Source organism: Acipenser ruthenus, chromosome 52, assembly GCF_902713425.1.
Source record: "Acipenser ruthenus chromosome 52, fAciRut3.2 maternal haplotype, whole genome shotgun sequence".
Lineage (NCBI taxonomy): Eukaryota > Metazoa > Chordata > Actinopteri > Acipenseriformes > Acipenseridae > Acipenser > Acipenser ruthenus.
Genome location: NC_081240.1, coordinates 454,594 through 478,870, shown reverse-complemented (window position 1 = coordinate 478,870; position 24,277 = coordinate 454,594). Strand labels below are relative to the sequence as shown.

The 24,277-nt window shown below is 41.3% G+C and overlaps 1 protein-coding gene and 1 non-coding gene across 2 annotated transcripts; both read right to left on the bottom strand.

The window, feature by feature from the left end:
* Nucleotides 1-421: 421 nt before the first annotated feature.
* Nucleotides 422-22,889, bottom strand: LOC117432503 (tripartite motif-containing protein 16-like). The gene is made up of 8 exons (XM_059016199.1): nt 18,966-22,889; nt 17,163-17,258; nt 16,769-17,002; nt 16,455-16,614; nt 14,572-14,637; nt 10,988-11,062; nt 2,915-2,980; nt 422-1,339 (listed from the first exon to the last, which is right to left on the bottom strand). Exons 1-8 carry the CDS (start codon nt 19,545-19,547, stop codon nt 807-809), a joined length of 1,812 nt encoding a protein of 603 aa, XP_058872182.1. The 5' UTR covers nt 19,548-22,889; the 3' UTR covers nt 422-806.
* A 1,036-nt stretch (nt 22,890-23,925) lies between these two features.
* Nucleotides 23,926-24,044, bottom strand: LOC117433109 (5S ribosomal RNA). Its single transcript, XR_004548885.3, has one exon. It is a non-coding gene; the product is annotated as a 5S ribosomal RNA (ribosomal RNA).
* Nucleotides 24,045-24,277: the final 233 nt, after the last annotated feature.

Here is a 24,277-nt window from a genome sequence, read left to right as displayed (position 1 = left end):
TTTACAATGCTTCCCTATGCTTTACCAGACCTCTCTGTGCATTACAATACTTCCCTATGCTTTACCACACCTCTCTGTGCTTTACAATGCTTCCCTATGCTTTACCAGACCTCTCTGTGCTTTACAATGCTTCCCTATGCTTTACCAGACCTCTCTGTGCTTTACAATGCTTCCCTGTGCTTTACCAGACCTCTCTGTTCTTTACAATGCTTCCCTATGCTTTACCAGACCTCTCTGTGCTCTACAATGCTTCCCTATGCTTTACCAGGACTCTCTGTGCTTTACAATGCTTTCCTATGCTTTACCAGACCTCTCTGTGCTTTACAATGCTTCCCTATGCTTTACCAGACCTCTTTCTTTCTCATTCCCCTCTTTCTTTCTCATTCTCATTTAAAAAAGAAAAAGTCACAGTTAATCAAATTAATTTTTTTATTAAATCGCATTACTAAAATCTGAAAAAATAAACAGAACAAACATTTTATGGAAATCAAAGAACAAAAACACACACACAATAAAGCAAATTAAGTTCACTTTTTTAAAAACTGTTTCGGCACTGACTATTGGATGCCATTTCTTTAAATATATATAAAACATAACAATTCTTAAAAAAAAAAAAAAAATAGTTATTTCGTATGAAATTCATTCATTGCTAAAAACCAATAATTCACCTTGTTTTGCTCTGCAGGTGGCGCCGTTTTACCCCCTAACTTTCATCCAAAGTTGTGTCAGATTGAACATTCCCTTCACCCGAGGAGTGGAGAGGACAGGGAGTTCAATTCAAAGGGTTTCTTACAACACAAAACAGTCTAGTTCAGTTGGCAGATTGTTACAGTGGAATCATAAACCCAAAGCCTAAACCCAGGATAGAGCGGCTCAGTGAATGTGGTTTGGAATCTGTGCAGGAGGGTCATTGTGTCAGAGACGCCATAAAAGGACAGCGTGCCGGCATTAAAGTCCAGATACACTCCTATTCTGGGGTAGTGGGGGGCAGTTATTGCAGTTTCATTGTTATTGTGCTGGGCAGTGTAACTGGAATCAGAGCAGGACAAACTCCAGGACTTGTCATTGAATCCAAGGCGACAGGAACGATCCCCTCCTTTCCTGCTGATTCCTTTATATGTGAGTCCTATATCAGGCGATCCCCCACTCCACTCAATCTCCCAGTAACAGCAAATCCCAGACAAACCCTCTCTGCAAAGTCCTTGGGGCCAGCTATCAAATCTCTCTGAGTGATCGGGATATCTCTGGGTCTCTCTCCTCCATGTCACCTTTCTGTTCCCTTCAGACAGACAGAGGTTTCTATGGACTGTGTTGGGGTCCAGTGTGAGCTGACAGGAATCTGATTGAAGAGAAGAGGACAGGTAGAGGAGAGATGGTTAGAAAAGTCAAATCACTGAGAAAATCAAGAGTCATTGTCTGCTGCATCCTCAAATCACTCCCTCCTTCCTGCTTCACCAGTCCCTGCACCCTCCTCTATGCTCCCTCCTCCCTCTTCTATGCTCCCTCATCCCTGATCTCTCCTCCCTGATCTATCCTCCCTGCTTCCTCCTCCCTCTATAGTCCCTGCTCTATGGTTCCTCCTCTTTGCTCCCTCTTCTGTCCTTCCTGTTCCCTCCTCCCTCTATACTTCCTCCTGTATTCTTCCTCCTCCCTGCTTCCTCCTGTATGATCCCTACTGCTCCCTGCTCCCTCCAGTATGCTCCCCTCTCCTTCCTGTATGCTCCCTCCTCCCTCTTCCCTCCACCTCTATGCTCCCCGCTTCCTCCTGTATGCTCCCTACTGCTCCCTCCTCCCTGCTGCCTTCTCCCTCCTCTGTCCTGTTGCTCCCTCCTCCCTGCTCTCTCCTATATGCTCCCTTCTCCCTGCTCCCTCCTCCATGCTCCCTCCTTCATCTATGCTCAATCATCCCTGCTCCCGCCTCCGTACTCCCTCCTGTATGATCCCTCCTCCTTCCTCCATGCTCCCTCCTCCCTCCTATATGCTCCTTCCACCCTGTCTCCTTCTTTATGCTCCCTCCTCTCTCCTGCATGGACCCTGCTGCATCCTCTCCTCCCTTTTCCCTGCTCCATTCTTTATGCCCCTTCCTCCCTGCTCCTTCCTTCATGCTCCCTACTCCAGGCTCCCTGCCCCCTCCTCCCTGCTTTTTTATAGACAAGTATATTTAGACTGTAATAATTAAGGTTGATAATAGATTTGATCTATAATTCTTACTTGAGATTTATTTCTGACTTTGGATAAGTTCTCTCTTTTTATTTTTCTGTCTTCAATAAACTGCTGCTGCAATTAATTAAACCCTCTTGCTGTTTGATTGTTTTGTTCATTATAATTCCTCGATCTTATCAAACTTCTTCAATTGGAACTAATCAAATGCAACTCTGCATACAATTACAGTTCACTTAATGTTCCTACAGGGTATGTGTTGCCATTTTACCCACTCAGACCCCTTGCTTACTAAATATCTTCAATAGAATATCATCCACTCTTCAAATATCTGTCTAATATTTTAATGAGCAATCCATCCCACAAGTGCAGTGATACTGCAATATACATTTACTACCAGCACAGGATGACTGGGAGGGATAGCTGTTCATTTTACCCCACAACTGGTTTCACATGCATTGTACATGTATTAAAAGATGGGATGATTATCTATTCAGGGATACCAAGATATTTAGGGAGAGAAAGGTCTGAGTGGAAAAACAGGCAACAAATGCCTCTCCCCCAGTCATCCTGCATGTATTCATCTGAACCAATACTTGTTGGAGAGGAGTGTAGATTAACGGCTTCACAATTACTAATAAATAATAATAATTGCTGCCCTCAAGCTCCACCCCTCCCTGTTCTGTAGTGTTAGCTCTTCTCTCAATGGAGTGACACATCTTTCAATCAAATGTTTCAGTGAAAACAGACTTACATTTTAAAAACTCAGCTCTGTTCCTTGGCTCTGGAGCCTGCAGACTGTAAACTGCAACTTCATTCACTGGGCAGAAAAAAAGAGAGAGAAATAGAATTGAAACATACAACAGTCATTGTCTGCTGCATCTTCAAATTACTCCCTGCTCCATCATCCCTCCTCCCTGCTCCCTCCTCCCCCCTGCCTGCTCCCTCCTGCCTGCTCCCTCCTCCATCCTCCCTGCTCCCTCCTCCCTGCTCCCCCCTGCCTGCTCCCTACTCCATCCTCCCTCCTCCCTGTTCCCTCCTCCTTGCTCCACCAACTATCAGACGTTATTTTTGGTGTTTTGGGGCGATCAGCCAATAATACAACCGTTTCCACCCTTTCTGCATTTTCATTGGTCAGATTATATGTCAGTCACACAGCCTGACGAACCTGCTGAATGTGGGCTGAAGCAATCATGAAACTTCATCACTGAGAGTCGCAGTGGAATGTTATTATAGTTTAAAAAATAATGTTTACACACACACACACACACACACACACAACTAATAGAAATAATAATATGTTTTTATATTTCTGATAAATACAACTAAATAATAATAATAATAATAATAATAATTCCTGAATCTTTTTTTTTCTTCTGTAATTTCAAGTTGAAATCAAGTTTAAGGATGTCATCAACACTGTTTTGCAGCGGCGAGTCTTCAATATTCCCTCCTACCTCCTAATAATAATAATAATAATAATAATAATAATAATAATAATAATAATAATAATAATAATAATAATAGGTGTTACATATATAGACATGTTTTTTTTTTAAAAATATCTCTTTATACATTATTCAGCTTCGTGTGATTATTATTGTTTAGCAGCGTGCTGTAAGGTGTCTGTACGCGTATGTTATTAATGTAGTTATAACGTTATATTAACCAGCAACACATCCCACAATCCTCTCGGGAGCGCTTGATAAAGAAACCCGTCCAGCCCTCCCTGATCAATCCAAGAGAAACCCGCGTTTCCAACATCGGAACCACCTCGGCAACAGCCGCTCCGCATCCCATCTGAGGACAGAGCTGCATTTCCATGAGGGAGTCACCGCGAACATGGAGAAACCGGACACCCGAAAAATCACCCGGACCCACACCAACGGGCTGAAGGGAATCCACTTCACACAAAAAGGGTTCACAGAAATGTGAGCAAACACAACCACCCTCAGAACAAACCCGTGAACACAGAAATGGAAAAATAGAAATGTGAAAGCGTGTCATTTTAACACGCTCCCTAACAATTGCCACGGAAACCCGGACGACAAAACAACAAAACAAAAACAAAACAGGAATGTCACTCTGCAGAGAAGAAGAATTCAGCTCCACAACACCCGAAAAACTACAGGAAACGTCAGCTTATTATCAGAAGAGTTTCTTTTTTAAAATGTATTTTTATTTATTTATTTTTTAAAGGGGTTGATACCCATTTCGTGCTTGAAAGGGAACGTGCTGTTTTTAAGTTACAAGTTCAAAGTGTTCTCTTTGGTTGCAGTCTCGTATCACTCCTAGTACAGACCACAGCAATTGCGGTTTTCTCTGTACTGTCTCACACAATGCAAACCTTATTTTAAACTGTGTTCACGTTATCAAAGTTGTTGCTATTTTAAATACAATTCTTTATGGAGTTAAGCAGAGATTATAAAAATATTGCATGGGGCAGCGTGTGTGTGTGTGTGTGTGTTTGTGTGATAGGCAGTGTGTGTGTGTGTGTGATACATGAGCATGTAATGCCTGGATAACCCCCTCGGTGTGCATTACATTCTCATATCACACACCACCCCATGCTGTATTCTATAGATATTGTACAGCTCCTTTCTGTCCTTCCATTTCTACATAAACTCTGAAATTAAAACGCACTCAGTTCAATTACATATTATTACTTCACACAGTAAACACACTATAAAACTACTAACATGTTTGCAAAAAATAACCCAGCTGCTTAGTATTGTGTGATGTGAAGTACTAATTAGCCAGGTTATTATCATCAAGTATCCTAAGTTAATGCTGCCATATATTCCCCAGTGTGGTGGGAGTAAGCCTGTCATATCTGATCCTGTAAGATACGATCTCCTCTATTAATACAGAGCCTGTCATATCTGATCCTGTAAGATACGATGCCCTCTATTAATAAAGAGCCTGTCATATCTGATCCTGTAAGATACAATCCCCTCTATTAATACGGAGCCTGTCATATCTGATCCTGTAAGATATGATGCCCTCTATTAATACAGAGCCTGTCATATCTGATCCTGTAAGATACGATCCCCTCTATTAATATGGAGCCTGTCATATCTGATCCTGTAAGATACGATCCCCTCTATTAATACAGAGCCTGTCATATCTGATCCTGTAAGATACGATCCCCTCTATTAATACAGAGCCTGTCATATCTGATCCTGTAAGATACGATCCCCTCTATTAATACAGAGCCTGTTATATCTGATCCTGTGAGATACGATCCCCTCTATTAACCGATGGACCTCTGGCATGCGTTATTTACACAGGATGCTGCTACCAATTGAACAGTACTGATGGAAATTGATCAATGCATATTTGATTACGTGTCTAAAACAGTAAACTCAGCTCTTAGCAGGACAATGGATTCCACTGCAGAGAAAACGCAAAGACGGTGCATTTGTGAATTCAGTTTCACTTTTTACATCCTGTCACGTGACTTCCCAGTGTAACCATGTTAAATCCCAGAAAGCAAGGCATTCATATCATTACAGTGCTATTAAAAATATGAAAAAGATGAGTTGGTCCTCAGAGTTGGTGAAAAGCAGAGGACGTCTAGAAACCTCCCAGACATGGATTAGTTTATCAAGGAAAGCAGGTAAATTCAAAATGGAATGCGATGTTGTGGCCAGAGAAGGTGCTTTTGTGCATGATTTGTAAACAATAAACCTGGTGTAAATAACTAATTTCATTGCACCTTCATTGCCCATCCCCAATTGTGTTTTACTGAACTGTAGAATCTCAGGACTAGGGCTACTACGATTAAATCAAAAATTGATTTTTTGATTGATTCCATTCCTCGTTATATACATTGATAAAAATTCTGAATAACACCGTGTAACAATTTTTTTTTTTTTTGGTTCCTGGGTAGTAAGTGTTATATCCTAATTGCTTATGCCTCAAAAGTATACTAGTGAGCTTCTTGGTGAATTCATTGCACTCCAGGATCTTCTTTATCTGTGGTCCGACGAAGACACCGGCTTTGACCTTTGCCTCAGACAGCTTAGGGAAGACGTCTTGAAGGTACTTGAAGGCTGCCGACTCCTTATCTAGAGCTCTGACAAATTGTTTCATAAGGCCCAATTTGATGTGCAGTGGTGGCATCAGCACCTTCCGGGGGTCCACCAGTGGCTCCCACTTGACGTTGTTCCTCCCCACAGAGAACTCGGTCCGCTGTGGCCAGTCCCGTCTGTGGTAGTGCGCCTTGGTGTCCCTGCTGTCCCAAAGGCAAAGATAGCAGGGAAACTTGGTAAAACCGCCTTGGAGACCCATCAGGAATGCCACCATTTTGAAGTCTCCTACGACCTCCCAGCCGTACTCATCATACTTCAAGGCGTCCAGCAAGGTCTTGATGCTGTTGTAATCCTCTTTGAGGTGCACCGAGTGAGCCAGGGGAAGAGACGGGTACTTGTTACCATTATGGAGCAGCACGGCTTTGAGGCTCCTGGATGAGCTGTCAATGAAGAGGCGCCACTCATTATGGTTACAGGCATTTCTGATTGCCTCGAACAGACTGGTCACATTGTGGCAGAAGCAGAGCCCATCTTGACAGGTGAAGAAGCTGGAAAAAGGTTGGTGACGCTTCCTCTGATCTGTGACTTGCACACTTTCATCCAACAAGTTCCACTGCTTGAGCCTAGACGACAAAAGCTCGGCATTGGACTTGGTGAGACCAAGATCTCTAATCAAGTTGTTGAGGTCTTTTTGGTTGTGGTAGTATGGGTTTCTCTCCTCGGCTCCACCTCTGAAATTGTCATCTGGATCTACAACGTCTTCATCACTCTCTGACTTGCTGCTCTCTTCTAAAGACGGCTGCTCTCTCTCCGGAGGAGTGGGTACGGGGAGCTCATGGCAGTGTGGCACCGGGGCGATGGATGAAGGAAGGTCCGGATACGTGATAGCAGGTGCATTCTTGCCAGTCCGATGTTTGGAAGGGTCCACCATGCAGAAGTAGCAGTTGCTTGAGTGGTCAGTGGGTTCCCGCCAAATTCTTGGGATAGCGAACTTCATGGCTCTCTTTTCCCCTCTGTACCATCCTACAAAAATACATTTATTTCACCCATGACTAATGTGTAAGAGATTCTCGCAACATTTTTCATATATGATATATTTTTTCAATAACATTGAAAATTGTAAAACATTTTAAAATTAAAAACTTTTACAATTTTAAAAATTTTAACAAATTTTATAACATAAAATTCCGAGCAAAAATTGTCCATCTTACCTTCCAGAGTTTTTTTGCAGTGCTCGCAGGTGAAATGAGGTGCCCAGGTGTGGCGACCGCCACATAAATGATGTTAAAAATACATCATCATCTGTTCTTTAATTAGAATGGATTATACCTGGCCAGGTTAGAATAAATTGTTCATTTCTGCCTTGTTTATTAGCCTATCTCCCGTTTGGCTTAGTTGTCCAGGCTTGGGGGGGATTCATCGGGGTTCATTTTATTTCTTTTTTCTATGTGAAGGCTCTTATATTCTGCCAGCTACGGTAATTGTTTTAATTCAAGCCACCTGGTTTCATTGATAAAAGAGCGTATTGTGGGAAATGAGAGGATGGCCTGAAAGGAGAGCTGAGTGTCGTTTGCAGTTTTGTTGCGGTTTCTTTTTTGCTTTTTAAATTATTTAAGCTTATCTAGAGACGATGTAACATTTTTTATGGAGTGTCACTGAGCTAATTGTCGCGAATACAGCTTTGAAATACCGTTCGTTTTATATGGATTGTTTGAAACTGAAGAAAACAGATCGATTTACGTCCCAGGAACAACGCGCAGCCGGTCCTTGGACACACGGCAGGAAGGGGTGAGACGGTCTGTTAAACTTTTCTTTTTTGCGCTGGACAATGCTGGATTACAATTGTTTTTTTTCTTCATAGTACTATGAGTGTTTATTTTGATACTTTATTTTTTTCTGGAATATGTTTTTTTGCAAGTTTGTTTTGTTTTGAAGCACGTTTGACTTTGTTTTTTGGATTGGCTTTGTTTGGTTTGTCTTTCTGCAATAAGGAACTTTATGACCGCATTGATTTACATGGACTGGTTAATTTCTGTTAATACTACTTCATTGTGTTTCAAGCTGTTTTTGCGAAACGGTTTTACCAGTAATACCCAGGGTTAACAGGGTCATTTTGACTGTTTACTGTATTACTTGTTGTTTCACTGCCAAAATATTTATATCAGTGTATACACTATGCATTCTATTGTGCTATGAGGTTTCTTAGAGCAATGTTTAAGGTATATTTTGCTTCCTTTGTATCGACATTGTACTGTTCTACAGTTTTTTGCCACTATAAAAAGGTTACTGAAGATTATGACACTCTTACCCACGAACTTTTGGTCCCATTATTTGCTGTCAATCAGTCTTTAATTATCTGTTTTTGAAAACAGTTAGTCTTGGCTTGTGTCTTAAAAGTCTGGTTGTTACACAGGGTTTGTCCTGATCCCCGACAGGCTTGCCGAAATATGCCTTGTAGGCCTCACACATCTTAGCAGATGCTTCCACAGAGTACTTTTTCGCTCTTGTCTTGATAAATTGGCCGCAGACAAATGCGTCTGCCGGATGCTTGCAGCCTCTTGATGCCATCTCAGAAAAATGCAGATATGTATCCACTTAGGCAGCTGGAACTAAACTGAACTGGTGGGCTTAAGGCCCCTGTATTTATACTACTATTTATATTACTGGAAAGTTCTAGAAAGTTCTAGAAGTTACTCCAAGTTTACTCAGCACTGAATCTATCTGGAATGTTCTGGAAAATAGGTAAATTTCAAAATATCACTGTCCTGGTCACAAAAGCAAAGTTTGTGGGGAATAATAGCCATTTTCTATACTTTTGAGGCATAAGCAATTAGGAAATAACACTTACTACCCAGGAACAAAAATTGTGTTACATAGTGTAATCGATTCAATAATTGCATTTTTGTAACACGCACAGTTAATAACATTATTTAAGTTTATCAATGAAACTGCACTGAACGCCCTGCCTTGCTAGTTACAGTACTTCTGACAGACAAGCAGTGGGCGGGCTCTTCTTCTCCTGCTCGTGTTAACCAGCATCTGATTTGCTGGTCCCATCCTACCAGCAAATCAGATTTGAAAATGCTTTGTAAGTACACGCCCCTCTCTGTGTTCGATGCAAACAAACAAAAAAGCTTGCTGCCTTGAATCCAGAGCAGGACGGCAGGCTTGTATTCCTGGCTAACAGCCTGTAAATAAATTGTGCACACTGAAGAAAACTGACTGTATATAGTTTGCACTTCTTTGGAGTTTCAAAATGAATGGTTATATAATAAATATTTAATAATATTCAGTAACGTTAAAACATTTTTAAAAAATCAATTAATGATCAGTGATGTTCAACACAATTTTGGAGTAATGGTCAGCTTGACTTATACCGGATCTGCATGTTGTGGTAAGTAAATCAATTTATTTGTGGTATTATTATTATGTTATGTCTTAGGCACATTGTGTGTTTCACAGATAGTGAAATTTGAAGGCGGCACCAACAACATTATGCATGGGATATGCTTGCCCACTGGGTAGAGATCGCTGAGCTTTCTATAGCAGAGCTGCCGATAGGCCCTTTCCTAGGATGACGCACTCGGTCCCGCCTACCGAGGGATTAAAACCATCATCCTGAGGAAGCAATTTCTCTTTTTCCTTCTCAAGACGGTATGGTAAGGACCTCTGTGTTCAGCTGAGCTTCTCGAGACGATCAAGTTGATTGTATTTTCCTTGCATTCGTGATGAAAGCTGGCTCGCTGCTTTCCCGGAATCAACGACTCTGAAAAAGACTGAGCCTGTTGCCTTTCTGTCTTTCAGTGGCATCCTCGCTTGCATGGTAGGCCGCTCTTTCTTATCTGTCTGTCGTGTGTGAGTAACTGCCTGTGCAGTCACCCTCGTGAGTGGTTGTCTATTTCCTTCTTGGTAGAGCACAGTTCCTCCACGGGGCTAGGCCTTGCCATATCCCCGCGTTGAGTAGACCTCGCTGGCTGCTAGGCCCGCCCACCTCGGTGAGTCGGGCCTTGTAAACAAACAGTGTGCTCTCCCCTATCTATCTATTTCTACCGTGGTTTTTTGCTGTCTGCTTGCAACTCGCCCGCTGCTTCTTCAGCCCTTGTGTCTCCCTGGTCTATGCTACACATTGAACAGGTGTGTGACCACGCGGTTAGGGTAGACACCATTGCATAGCGAATCCCCCCCACCCCACCCCCCGGTGCTCCGGTACCGTGGTACATGCATAGCCCTTGGTACTTTGGTATCTAGAATACAGCTGTGTTCTGAATATGAAGATCATTTGTTACGTGTCATCTGGAAACCACAAAGTCACATGGACCATATATGGCAGCCTCATGAGGTCACAGATAGGGTACTGTTAAAATCTGGCCTAAGGAGATTTAAAAATATTTAAAATATGAAGATGGTTCTGTATCTCAAACAGATTATGAGCTATAAGTCTGTGGAATTGAATATCAAAGGACAAGCTTCAGATATGTGGATGTGATGCTGCAAGTCCCATCCCATAAACAATACAGCCTTGCTTGAGCCTACATGGACATTAAAACTTGACTTTGGATTCAGCTGTTAAATACAGTACAGGTTGAAACATGCTTTCTTTTCCATACAGGATGCTGTATATGCCAGTTATATAAACAGAATACTGCATGAACTTTCACACAGTGCTGTGGCTATTTCACTGATGAGGATATCCATAAACATGTCGTCTGTATCCTCATTCATGGAATAGCAGCCCTGTTCTGTACTCTGTGATCCTCCACGACTCTATCCTCTGCATTCTACTCTTCACTCACTGTTAGGACGGTCCATCTCATTACTGCGTCTTCGTCGAGGCTGGTCCTTCATTTCCTCTTCACACTTTTCCTTTGCTGAGATAAAACAAAACCAAAAAAAACAAGGTTTCTTTCTCACTCATTTCTTTTAAACAAACAAACAAATACATCAAATAAAATAAAGTTTGCAAAAACAATCTAACATATTGGTTGATATTTCAGTTTGTTTTGCTCAACATTGTGACTGTGACAGTCACATATTCACAACCAGGGTGGGGCTCATTTCCTTTTTAAAATCAATTCCCAATTCACATTCACATTCCCTTTTAATTAATTCACATTCCTTTTACAACACACATATATATATATATATATATATATCGATTTAGGGTTAGGGTTATATATATATATATATATATATATATATATATATATATAGTAAGACAGCAGGGAGAGGGTTAAAGCCTCCCTGAAGAAAAACATGTGCGGAATGCACATTTGTTTAATTTAATTGTATTTGGTTTGATTGTTTAATTGTTGTGCTTTATTGTTTAATTAAATGATTTAATTGTTTATTGGTTAATTATCACCCGCACCTGGTGACTATTGTAAATTCATGCCAGGTGCGGGGGATTAAAAAGAGAGCAGCCAGCCTGCTCAGGGCTGCTGAGTGGAAGGAGGCAGGAGAGGTGCTCTGCTTCCGAGCAGTCAAGAGGAAAAACGTAAGCTGTGTGATTTTGTTTGTTTGTTGGTTGGTTGGTTGGTTGGGGAAATGGCTTCGCCGTCCCACTTGTAGTCAGGGTGTTCCAGTAAGTTTAGTTTGTGCTCGTAAAGAGCTAGGTGTTTATTTTGTGTGTTGGGTCGTGTTTTAAAGGGGCAACGAACCAGTGTGTCAACGGTTCTTTTACTATATATATATATATATATATATAAACTTTTCAAACACATGTACAGCTTATACAATTGCATGTGTTGTGTACATGCTGTATGTGTGTTGACAAGGTGTATTTATGTTTGTTCAATACAGCCTGTGTTGTAAAAGGTATTGGGATTGATTAAAATGGTTATTCAGAAGTGATTCCAGTAGGGGTCTGCAGAATTTACTGAAGAAGGTTTAGAGACACTTTGTATTTATTATACAGGCAACACACAACCAGGGTTGAGGCAATTCCTTTATAAAAGCAATTCCTTCAAAGGAATTGGAATTGATATTTTAGAGACATTATAATAATTGTTGTGATTGTTCAACATCTTTCATCTGAAGTCGATTTAATTGACTAACAAACAGGAGTGAATTCAATGTAATTTGTTGCCATTTTAACAGAATGCTGCTAATTACAATTGTGATCAATAATGTGTTGGAATTGATTGATTACAAGGGAATGGGAATTGATTTTCCAAAGGAATTGGGATTGGATAAAAGGAATTGACCCGAACCCTGTTCACAAATGACCAGTTTCACACGAGGCTGAAGATAGCTTCTTATTCACCTGTTTCTTATTCGCTTGTTTCTTATTCAGACTTTGATCTGCTCCAAACTGAATGATTGGCTTTGTATGTAAGAAGTTAAATCACGTTGGGCTGCTAATTTCTCTGGATAGTTAGAGGGGCAGCTCCTAAACAATATTGCTCAGCCCAACACTGATTTCATGGTCAAAACAGCTAACAAACATGGCACACATGCCAATGTAGGTATTATAATTGAAGGAGTAACAGTGTATTTAAGGGGTTACATCACGTTCTGCTAATTTCTCTGGATATTTATAAAGGAGCAGTAAGTTATCAGTTTCGTCTACAAAATTATTTAACATAGCTATCATTTTATGGGACGAAATGCTCATTCTGTGCACAAAATACCTATTCTGTGGGACAAAAAAGCACTTTTGTGGGTCACATGACTATATGTGACATCATCATGGCGCACTGTCACATGTTAAGTGTCGCCCAATGTGCAGACTGCTTTGCAGCGCAAGCATGTTTTTCTGTGGAAGTATGGGTATCACATCTGAGTAACGTTAGTTTTTCCTGTGTTTGTGTCCTTTTCTCCCCCCTTTACAAATTCAATTGATGATTATTGAGTCATTAGTGTCTCAACGACAATGCAAAAATGTGTCATTTCTGTGCTCTGTGTTTCACATCGTGGTTTTTCTAAATATAACTTTGCTATATCTTGCATGACACAGTTTTTCTGTTTATATCCCATGTATAAAAAGAAGCTTCTTCTGAATAGCGGAGTTATCTAGTTAACTTTACATAAATATAAACGCTGATAAAATTTGATTAGCATTCCCCCAGTTCACATCAGTCTAGAGACAAATGCATTTGAATCACATTTAAAATGGAAAAATAGGGATCACACCTAATTTAACCCCCTGTCACAATTAATCTCTCCTGCATGCTCCCTGCTGCATCCTCCCTCCCTCCTCCCTGCTCTATGATCCCCCCTCCCTGTTCCCGCCTCCCTTTATGCTCCCTCCTCCATGCTCCCTCCTTACTGCTCCCTCCTCCCTTCCTAATTAAACAAAGGTCCTTATGTACCCTTTAAACCCTCTTGCTGTTTGATTGTTTTGTTCATTACAATTCCTCAATCTTATCAAACTTCTTCATTTGGAACTAATCAAATGCAACTGTGCATACAATTACAGTTCACTTAACCCTTCGGTCCATTTATTCACCGTGTCTCAGGCACGTCGGGTCCAATTTATTTTCACACATGCAGTTTATTTTAGACGTGCTGTTTAAAAGTATTTTCACAGTAAAACAGGTTTAAAAGTCTCTGCATATCAACAGGACTCTCAGTACTCCTTCTCCAGCCCTGCTCCTTGTTCGCTGTATTTATCACATACCTTTTCATAGTTGTGCATACCGATAAATCATCTCCTGATCACTCGTTTCATCACCAAACTCCTCGATCATGCGACCGAGTCGTTATTTTATTACTATAACACCTAAAAGAAGCTCTGCAAATGTCTGTGATATTCTTTGAGCGCTGGATGTGGAAGCAACTATCTTGTTTGTTTATGTCCGTGTTATCTATGTGGTGCCGGGGCGATCTGTATTCATGAGAAACTCCCTTGTAAATATTGGCAGGGATGGGGTTAAATTCCCCTCCCTGCCCAGGTTTATTGTGTCAGGTGGGAGTAATTAACAATCAATCAGCACCCAGCCACCTGACATAACAGGAGGCCTCAGCTCCTCAGTAGAGAGAGATAGCTGAGGAAGCAAGGGTGGTTTTTGTGTTGCTTGCTGGGTTTTTCTTTGTGTACTGTTCATTTTACCCCACAACTGGTTTCACATGCATTGTACATGTATTAAAAGATGGGATGATTATCTATTCAGGGATACCAAGATATTTAGGGAGAGAAAGGTCTGAGTGGAAAAACAGGCAACAAATGCCCCTCCCCCAGTCATTCTGCATGTATTCATCTGAACCAGGAGAGTGTAGATTAATGGCTTCACAATTACTAATAAATAATAATAATAATAATAATAATAATAATAATAATAGCCCTCAAGCTCCACCCCTCCCTGTTCTGTAGTGTTGGCTCTTCTCTCAATGGAGTGACACATCTTTCAATCAAATGTTTCAGTGAAAACAGACTTACATTTTAAAAACTCAGCTCTGTTCCTTGGCTCTGGAGCCTGCAGACTGTAAACTGCAACTTCATTCACTGGGCAGAAAAAAAGAGAGAGAAATAGAATTGAAACATACAACAGTCATTGTCTGCTGCATCTTCAATTCACTCCCTGCTCCATCATCCCTCCTCCCTGCTCCCTCCTCCATCCTCCCTGCTCCTTCCTCCATTCTCCCTGCTCCCTCCTCCCTGCTCCCTGCTCCCTCCTCCCTGCTCCCCCCTGCCTGCTCCCGCCTCCATCCTCCCTGCTCCCCCTGCCTGCTCCCTCCTACATTCTCCCTCCTCCCTGCTCCCCCCTGCCTGCTCTCTCCTCCCTCCTCCCTGCTCCCTCCTCCCTGCTCCCCCTACCTGCTCCCTCCTCCATCGTCCCTGCTCCCCTCACCTGCTCCCTACTCCATCCTCCCTCCTCCCTGCTCCCTGTTCCCTGTTCCCTCCTCCTTGCTCCACCAACGTTATTTTTGGTGTTTTGGGGTGATCAGCCAATAATACAACCGTTTCCACCCTTTCTGCATTTTCATTGGTCAGATTATATGTCAGTCACACAGCCTGAGGAAACTGCTGAATGTGAGCTGAAGCAATCATGAAACTTCATCACTGAGAGCCTTAGTGGAATGTTATTATAGTTTAAAAAATAATGTTTACACACACACACAGATACACACACACACACACACACACACAACTAATAGAAATAATAATATGTTTTAATATTTCTGATAAATACAACTAAATAATAATAATAATAATACTAATAAAACTAATAATAATAATAATAATAATTCCTGAATCTTTTATTTTCTTCTGTAATATCAAGTTGAAATCAAGTTTAAGGATGTAATCAACACTGTTTTGCAGCGGCGAGTCCTCAATATTCCCTCCTACCTCCTAATAATAATAATAATAATAATAATAATAATAGGTGTTACATATATAGACATGTTTTATTTTTAATATCTCTATACATTATTCAGCTTCGTGTGATTCTTATTCTTTAGCAGCGTGCTGTAAGGTGTCTGTACGCGTATGTTATTAATGTAGTTATAATGTTATATTAACTGGATAGCAGCTTTTTTCAATTGGGCTCATCCACGGTCACGAATATGTATTTCTTCCGTATCAGTGTAGCAGCCAAAGTCAATGTGAACACGTCTGCCACTGCACTGGAGTCTTGTGTTCCTTCCTCTCTATCACATATCTTTACCCAGCAGTATAGTGTACATATTAGGACACCCTTGTGCATCAAACATACAGCAGTCATTGTCTGCTCAATCCTCAAATCACTCCATCTTCCCTGCTTCATCAGTCCTTGTTCCATCCTTCCTGCTCCCTTCTACCTCCTCCCTCCTACCACCTCCCTGCTCCCTCCTGCATGCACCTTTCTCCCTCCAGTCTGCTTCATCACTCCCTGCTCCCTCCTCCATGTTGCCTCCTCCCACTTACATGCTCCCTCTTCCTTACTCACTCTTTCATGCTCCCTCCTCCCTGCTGTCTCTTCCAGTCTTCATGCTCCCTTCTCTCTGCTCCCTCCTCCCTGTTGCCTCCTTCCTGTCTCCTCCCTGCTCTAACCTTCATGCTCCCTCCTCCCTCTTCCATGCTCTCCTCCATGCTCCCTGCTCACTTCTCCCAACTCCCTTCATGCTCCCTGCTCTGCCCTCCCTGCTCCCTCCTCCATACTCCCTGTTCCCTGCTCACTTCTTCCTCCTCCTCACTGCTGCCTCCTCCCTTCAATACTACATTATTTATATAGCCAGCAATCTGCAAGAGGTCTTTATTAATGTCCTGCAAGTCCTGTCCCTCCTCAAGCCATGGTCTATTTAAGAAATCTCTACCAAAGGAATCTATTTCACACCAACCTGTTGTGGTTATTTTGACTAATTCCCCCTTGCAGAAGTCCTCAATATGGTCTTTAAGTTCAGATACAGCTTTCCTCACAGCCTCAAAAGATATGTCTGTATTGACAGTAACGCTGGGTAAGTCTCCAGCTTCAAGAGGGGCACAGAGAGACTGGAAATTCTACAACAGGAAAGTGGAGAAAAGGAGTTTTCAGTGAAACAGAATGGGGTCCAAAACATTCCTGGGGAAAAGCAAGGATTCATTCAATTGGAGAGGTCTGTCTGAAACCGTCCCAGTTATGGACTTGAGATTTTCTAACAAGCAGTGATGTTACCTGTAGAAAATGGATGTGATCCTCTGTCTCTGAAAGCTGTTTCAGCTCAGCATTTCTCCTCCTTAGCTCAGCAATCTCCTGCTCCAGTTTCTTCATGCGTCCTTCAGCCTGATTCACTGCAGCCTTCTCGTTAGCTCCAATCAGCTCAATAACCTCAGTGTGGATCTTCTCAATGGATCGGATCAGCTCAGTAAAGATCTTCTCTCTTTCCTTTATTTCTATGCATGCAGAACTCTGAGTGAAAGAACACAGTAGAGGAGACATGGTTAGAATTGATATCAAAAACACATCAGGCATAGACAGTAAACTTCTGTAGATGTGTTCCAGTCCATCTGTTAATAATAATAATAATAATAATAATAATAATAATAATCCCCCTTTTGTCAATACCCACTTTCAGTGACCCCACAGCCTGTTTCAGCTCCTCCACGTCTTTCAGTCTCTCCTGGATTCTCTGTTGTATTTCTGTCTGTGTCTCTCCCAGCTGCTTCTGTGTAGAAACACAGTGACATTTCTGATGGGGCATTGAGTGATATCCTGTCACACCCATCACAGGCCTGTTTAAGTATGCTATTGAAACTGACAATCATTTTAGTTGAAATCTATTTTATGTTTTCTTGTCCCTTTACCTCTTTACAATGTGTGCAATAATTCTGAGTCAAATATATTTTGTTTTCAGTTCTAGTTGCAGGCCATAGACACCTGTAACACAGGCTAGATCAGACAACGTGTGTATAGTAGTAAGATACAACACCATCTAGTGCACAGCTGCCAGCAATACAAAAGGACACTTGATCCACAGTAGCTGTCCACTAGATGGTACTGTTTCATACTAGTAACTGTGAATCATGGCTGATCTAGCATGTGTTACATGTTTGTTTTGTGAAGCATCTAGGAAACTGGATATTTAGAGCTTCTGATTTCTGGTTTTAATCGATAAACACAGATAAAACAGCCCTGATACAAAACAATGAAATCAGTGTATAACCAATAAACACCAGAAAAACACTGGACATGGTTACTCAATTCACGCTGACTTAATCCCTTTCCATGTGAAAAAATACAATAAAATAACCTAAAACCAAAAAAAAAACAACATCTCTCATAGCAGTCGGGCAATGCCCCTCCTTCCTGACTTGAATCTATCATTGATTCATTCTGAATACTTTAAACTGAGTGGCAGCACATTCCTGCATTTCTATTGGAGGATTGCACATGCTTGTGAGATTTAAAACGAGATTACAATTAGAAACGGAGGGTTGTTCTTGCTCGTGGGATTTAAAGCTATATTACAGTTCAATAGGGAGGATTCACACACTCGTGGAATTTAAAACAGAATTGAAAATTGTGAAGAAATGTAAAAAAAATGTTACCTTCCTTTGGCGACTTGTTTCTCTTACTGTATGACAGGTATTTACTTTTTTCTACATTTCACATCAGAGTGTTGGAAACTACAAATTAAAAGTGAAATGGTTCTGTTGTCTGATTTACTTTTGCTGTGCCAAAACCCTGAAAACACGTAAACTATCCGTGCTGTAGAGAGAGTCACTGGCAGTTCTCTCTGTAACTTCGCGTTCCTCTCAATTAATCTTGGTCATTTTTTTTCTTTTTTAAATTATGTGCTTGGCTTTGCAGGGAATGTCATTTTTAAACAGTTTTACCAATTAAACTATAATATCTTAAACCATGAAACTGATCTATGATTTTATTAAGTCACAAGATACATATAAAAAACACTAGGAATATAAATCATGCTAATTTTACACTACAAATTCCAATGCACCACAAAACAGCTGAACAAATCCTTCCTACCCTGTGAGGCAGGGCTGAGGTCCTGCACGTGTAAACAGTGTAAATTTATTTAATTGTAAATCAAGAAATTTTCTAGTTGTTTTCAAGCAGTGTTTTGTTTTGAATGTTTCGTGTCTTTTGTAGCAAAGAAAGCCTCCTGTGTCTCTCCTGTCAATCAGCAATAGCCACACCCGTAACAACGCCCCTGTTACACCCTGAAATACATTGTAGTGCATCATAGTTTAGATAGAGCAATTAAAAAACTAGGGCTCTTTAAATAGCTCTTAATATACAATTAAAATGTGATCTGATGTGAAACTCTATAACTTAGTAAACAGACATGTTAAATATCCCTGGGAATTCTTATCTTCTAGGATAGCTACAAGGAAATGGTTCAAACCCTTACCTGTTTCACACTCCTTTCTGCCTCAGCTGAGACTGTATCATGGCTCTTGTGTTCATTTTGTGTACACAGCCAGCAAATACACATCTGATCAGTTCTGCAGAAGACCTCTAAAACTCGTTGGTGTTCAGCACAAAGCTTCTGCTCCAGATCTCCAATTGCATTGATCAGCTTGTGCCTCTTTAATGGAGTAACCTCACTGTGTGGCTTGACGTGTGTTTCACAGTAAGAGGCCAGGCACGTCAAACAGGATTTCACAGCTTTGAACTTTCTCCCAGTGCAGAAATCACACGGCACATCTCCAGGTCCAGCATAACTTTGAGCAGGAGGAGGATTGAGTCCTGTCTTCTTTAATTTCTCCACAACTTCAGCCAGCATGGTGTTTCTGCGCAGAACAGGCCTTGGGGTAAATGTCTCGCTGCACTGGGGGCAGCTGTAGACACCTGTATGATCAGTCTGATCCCAGCAGTTCTTAATACACCCCATACAGTAACTGTGTCCACATGGAATAGCGACTGGGTCTTTCAATAGCTCCAGACACACTGGACAGCTAAACTGATCCTCTGACCACAAGTTTGAAGCCATTCTTGCTGCAGTGAGACAGAGAGACTGACGATTTCACAACAGAAACTTCACTGTGCTGATTTCCTGGAATTGTGTAAATCTCTAAGAGGCAGGATTTTGAACTGAGGACAGGTTTAGACAAGCAGCCCGAGCAGAAACTGCTGAATCAGTGTGAGAGGGGCGGAGAGGAGAGAGTTGTTAGTGGGACTGGAGTTTGAGAATGGCATTGTCACAGTAATCCTTCTATAGCTACAGTATGTATTTGACTGCACTAGACCTTCACTTCTGTGTGGGTCTGAATCCTCAGAAGTTCACAAGGGAAGTGAGTTTGGTGGAGTTCGATCTTCGTGGGCATTAATCCACATCTCAAAGTCCATTAGTCCTCAACCACAAACTTGTCTCTGAGCACCAACTGATTTCTTCCCTCCAGTTCAGAGCAAGCTTGAGGCACAGAGTCTGAACTGCTCTCCCCCCCTAAGAGAACGTGAAGGGTGGTCCCTCCAGTCTAGGGGAGGCTGTATATTATGAGAACTAGACATGTTCTAGTGTTATCAGAAAGGGTGTGTACATTACAGACATGCTAATTTATTACAGGGCTGATTTCATGAGTTAAAACCATTTTATACAGAACAGACACTCAAACAAAGCTTACAATCAAGGGACCTACTTTTCAAATCTGTGCACTATTTGTTTTATTCATTTCAGACAATGTCTTCCCTCTCATCAGCAGAACATCCTTCTCTCAAGTCTCTTCTTGTTTTGCTGTTGCTCATTTTGTTTTCCACACTTCTTTATTTCCACTCTCTTTGACTCAGGTGAAGCCCATTGATCCTGCAGCCCCCACACTGGTTTCCTCTCCCCGTTCACTTCCTTCCTTCCTGTGTTACAGGTAATAGGACCCCACCTCCTGACCCCCTTCATCAAACATTTCAAAGTGATTTCATTTCAATCAGCCATGCTGCTGTGTTTTCATGAACAGATACAATTTTTCATTTTGAAAACTCTCCTGGTAGATAGATATTAATGAACACTCATGGGGACCACACTGAGGTTAAAGGTTTAAACGTCATCATGTTCTTTACAATTCTTACCTGATGAGGATTTTCTAAGGCTGTTTCTGAAAAGATTTTATTCACCATGCTTACTAACTATTTGAGCAAAACACTGCTTCTGAAAAGACTCCTGGAGGCTGATTGTGGGGAAGCGTATGACTGTTGCACGGGCTGCAGTGCACAATGCTTACCCTGTGGACTTTAGTGCCCAGCGCACCGCCAATATGCTTCCCCACCTCGAATCCACACAATCAGCCTGGATAAGAGTTTTCAGAGGCAATTGTTGCTGAAATAGTTAGTAAGCATTTCAAATAAAGATCTAAGCAAAAATCACATTGAATCATTCAGCACACACATACTAGGATATTAAAGATCAGAAATGTAATATTAAGAATATATAGATGATATAAACAATACTTTAATCAACCTATTTTCAATTGTATTTCTTTAATAAAAAATATTTACATGCAGTTATTGCTGATCAAATTTAAAACCATTACATTGTTTTGATTGAAGTGCAAATTGAAAATCTTATCTCTTATATTAAAACTTAAATACAGACTTATTTATTCATTTCAAATTAGTTTATTTATTTATTGTCATTGTGAAAATAAAATACTTTGACAATCTGACAATCTTTACCTTGTATTTGAAGACGGTGCTATTATCTTTTCAGATGCACTAATATATTTAGAAAGCGATGGATCTGAGTGGGTAAAATGGACAGAAATGCCCCCACTTCAGTTCTCAGTTGTTTTTGGAGGGGAGGGGAGTTTTCTTCTTCAACAAGGAGAACAAGTGGAATAACAAGAACAAGCTTGTTTCCATGTTTAGACTGTCCATTTCTCCTGATTTATCACAGTATTAACAATGTGTTTGACTGCTGTGTTAGAGTGTCTAGTTCTGTACAGGAATATAAGAAGGATGGAACTCCAGCCATTGGAATAGTTGTGTCAATACCCTCGATTCACCATGAAGTGTGATCCTGGGTTGGAATCACAATATGTGCTTCTGCTGTTTCTGTTGAGATGATACAGAGACAGGGATGGGTTTCACAAGAAACGAAACTTACCAGTGTTTCTTAATTCCAGGAGTTATATAAAGCTCTAAGAGGCGGGGTTTGAGACTGAGGCCAGGTTTAGACAAGCAGGCTGAGCAGAGACTGCTGAATCAGTGTGAGAGGGGCGGAGAGGAGAGAGTGGGACAGGAGTTTGAGAATGGCACCCTCTGTCACAGCGCTCCTTCAAGACTGAAGCTTTCTTCCAATGGGACAGGCCCATTCCCAGTAGAGACTCTGAATGCGGGCGGGACACTGGCCACACAAACAATCCCACCTCCTTCCAAGAACCCAGTCCTATATACAGGACACGTGATGGGTTTGCATGAGAAATCCTGGAGTGAGTCAGAAGAGATCTTTCCTTACGGACCTGTGTATCCTCACCATTTCAAATATAATATATAACACATGATGTGTGTGAGGAGGGGATTGCGTGGTAAGAGGTGTGGGATTGGAATCAGACTTTTTATACTAAACCTTTGAAACATATAATGGATTTATTTTACTGTGAAAATGAACAGAAATAAATACAATCAAAAACACACCATGATCTTATTGAATTCAAAAGTGACATTTTACAGAATTTCAACACAAGTGATGTTGCTTAACTCAGGAGCGACTGTAAAATAATCAGAAACATTGGTAATAATTAAGAGCCACACTCAGAACTGCAAACTGGTTTCTTCTGCATTTTAAAACACTCTGACATCCGTCAGCTAGGCTTTCATCAGAGAGCAATGCCTGCAGACAAACCCAGGATCCCTCTCCAGTATAATGCAATATTACACAGTGACAGAGTGACAGTGAGCTGCTTCAATTCCAATCAAAGGGAATCATGTGAAATATCTGCTGGACAGCTGCTCCAATGCATTGCTATTATTGAAGAGTGAAGAACGAACTGTTACAGAGGAGCCTGAAAACCCTTCAAGAAACAACATCTAAACAGACAGACGAGCACATCAGTGTGAAAACAGACACCATGGGGCTGAATCACATGCCATACCACTGTCAGGAGGGTGTAGGACCCCCTGGGACTGATAAACCTGCCATATCACTGTCAGTAGGGTGTAGGACCCCGCTGGGACTGATAAACCTGCCATACCACTGTCAGTAGGGTGTAGGACCCTATGAGACTGATAAACCTGCCATACCACTGTCAGTAGGGTGTAGGACCCCCTGGGACTGAGAAACCTGCCAAACCACTGTCAGTAGGGTGTAGGACCTCCCTGGGACAGATAAACTTGCCATACCACTGTCAGTAGGGTGTATAAGATTCCCACCATCAGATTTGAATAGCCCTCAAACACGATCAAACTATGCTTATATGGTTTTAAATATCTAAACAGTAAAACTTATTAATAATTTGAAAATTATCAGAATAGTTTGATCGTGTCTGAGGGCTATTCAAATCTGATGGTGAATAGTCTGGTCGTGTATGAGGCTATTCAAATCTGATGGTGAATAGTCTGGTCGTGTATGAGGCTATTCAAATCTGATGGTGAATAGTCTGGTCGTGTATGAGGCTATTCAAATCTGATGGTGAATAGTCTGGTCGTGTATGAGGCTATTCAAATCTGATGGTGAATAGTCTGGTCGTGTATGAGGCTATTCAAATCTGTTCGTGATAAAAGCACTTACAATATTGTTCTCTTTTATTTTTATTTGCAATATAACACGTATTTCGATTTTATTTGATTTTTTCTTAAAACATTTCTTTTCTCATCTTTTTGATTGCAGCTGTATATTCAAGTTGAAATAACATCTCTCTTTCGGATCATGCCTAGAGCAGACGACATCAAGATTCACACATTTTCAAAAAGCATTCTCCGCGGGGGTTTCTGTGTGTGTGTGTGTGTGTGTGTGTGTGTGTGTTCGCACGTGTGTGTGTGTGTGTGTTCGCACGTGTGTGTGTGTGTGTGTGTGTGTGTATGGTGGAGTGTGTGCGTGTGCGCGCACGTGTGAGTGTGTCTATATGTAGTAGCGCGCATGTTTGGTGTAAAGGAACCGCCCCCTATTTAAGTCACAGAACGAGCTTTTGAAGTCATTCCTCAGCTGATGTTTGAAGAGAGAAGTATGAGAGAGAATTCAGGCAGTTTTCAGGGTCACATTTCGTCACGAATTGAGGAATTAAGAATGGTGTGTGCAACATATTAAACTATCCTATTTGTTCCTGTGTGGGATGGGACAATAAAAAAACAAAAAATGAAAACGATGTTTATCTTTACAGCTTCCAGGTTAGTAACATAAATAACAAAGGAAATAGCGCCCCCTGTCAAGCTGCAGAAAGAAAAGCTTACAGCACCTGGTATTCCCAGGCAGTCTCCCATCCAAGTACTAAACAGGCCCGACCTTACTTAGCTTCCGAGATCAGACGAGATCGGGCGTTCTCAAGGTGGTATGGCCGTAAGCGAACGACTCTATTGGTTTATCTCTTTCATAGTATTAGGTTAATATCATTCATGCAGGTTGGGGAGTGATTTCCAGATCTCTAATTTGTCACAAACAGTAACACTTAAGCAGCTCTGGGCTGCGCATGCGCGGGCCAATAGCAAGGCTCATGCATGTTAATACGTGTTACTAGAAGGGAGAGCTAGCCTTGAGCTTTGCAGCATAAAACAATACATTTGAATGGTCTTTATGCA

Excerpts from the sequence above, each read along its gene's own strand:
- LOC117432503 (XM_059016199.1), bottom strand. The coding sequence starts at position 19,547 with ATGGCTTCAAACTTGTGGTCAGAGGATCAGTTTAGCTGTCCAGTGTGT. Across the intron at positions 17,003-17,162 it reads AGGCTGTGGGGTCACTGAAA|AGTTCTGCATGCATAGAAAT; the intron begins GTGGGTATTGAC and ends TCTTTCACTCAG. Across the intron at positions 16,615-16,768 it reads ATCACATCCATTTTCTACAG|AATTTCCAGTCTCTCTGTGC; the intron begins GTAACATCACTG and ends TTCCTGTTGTAG.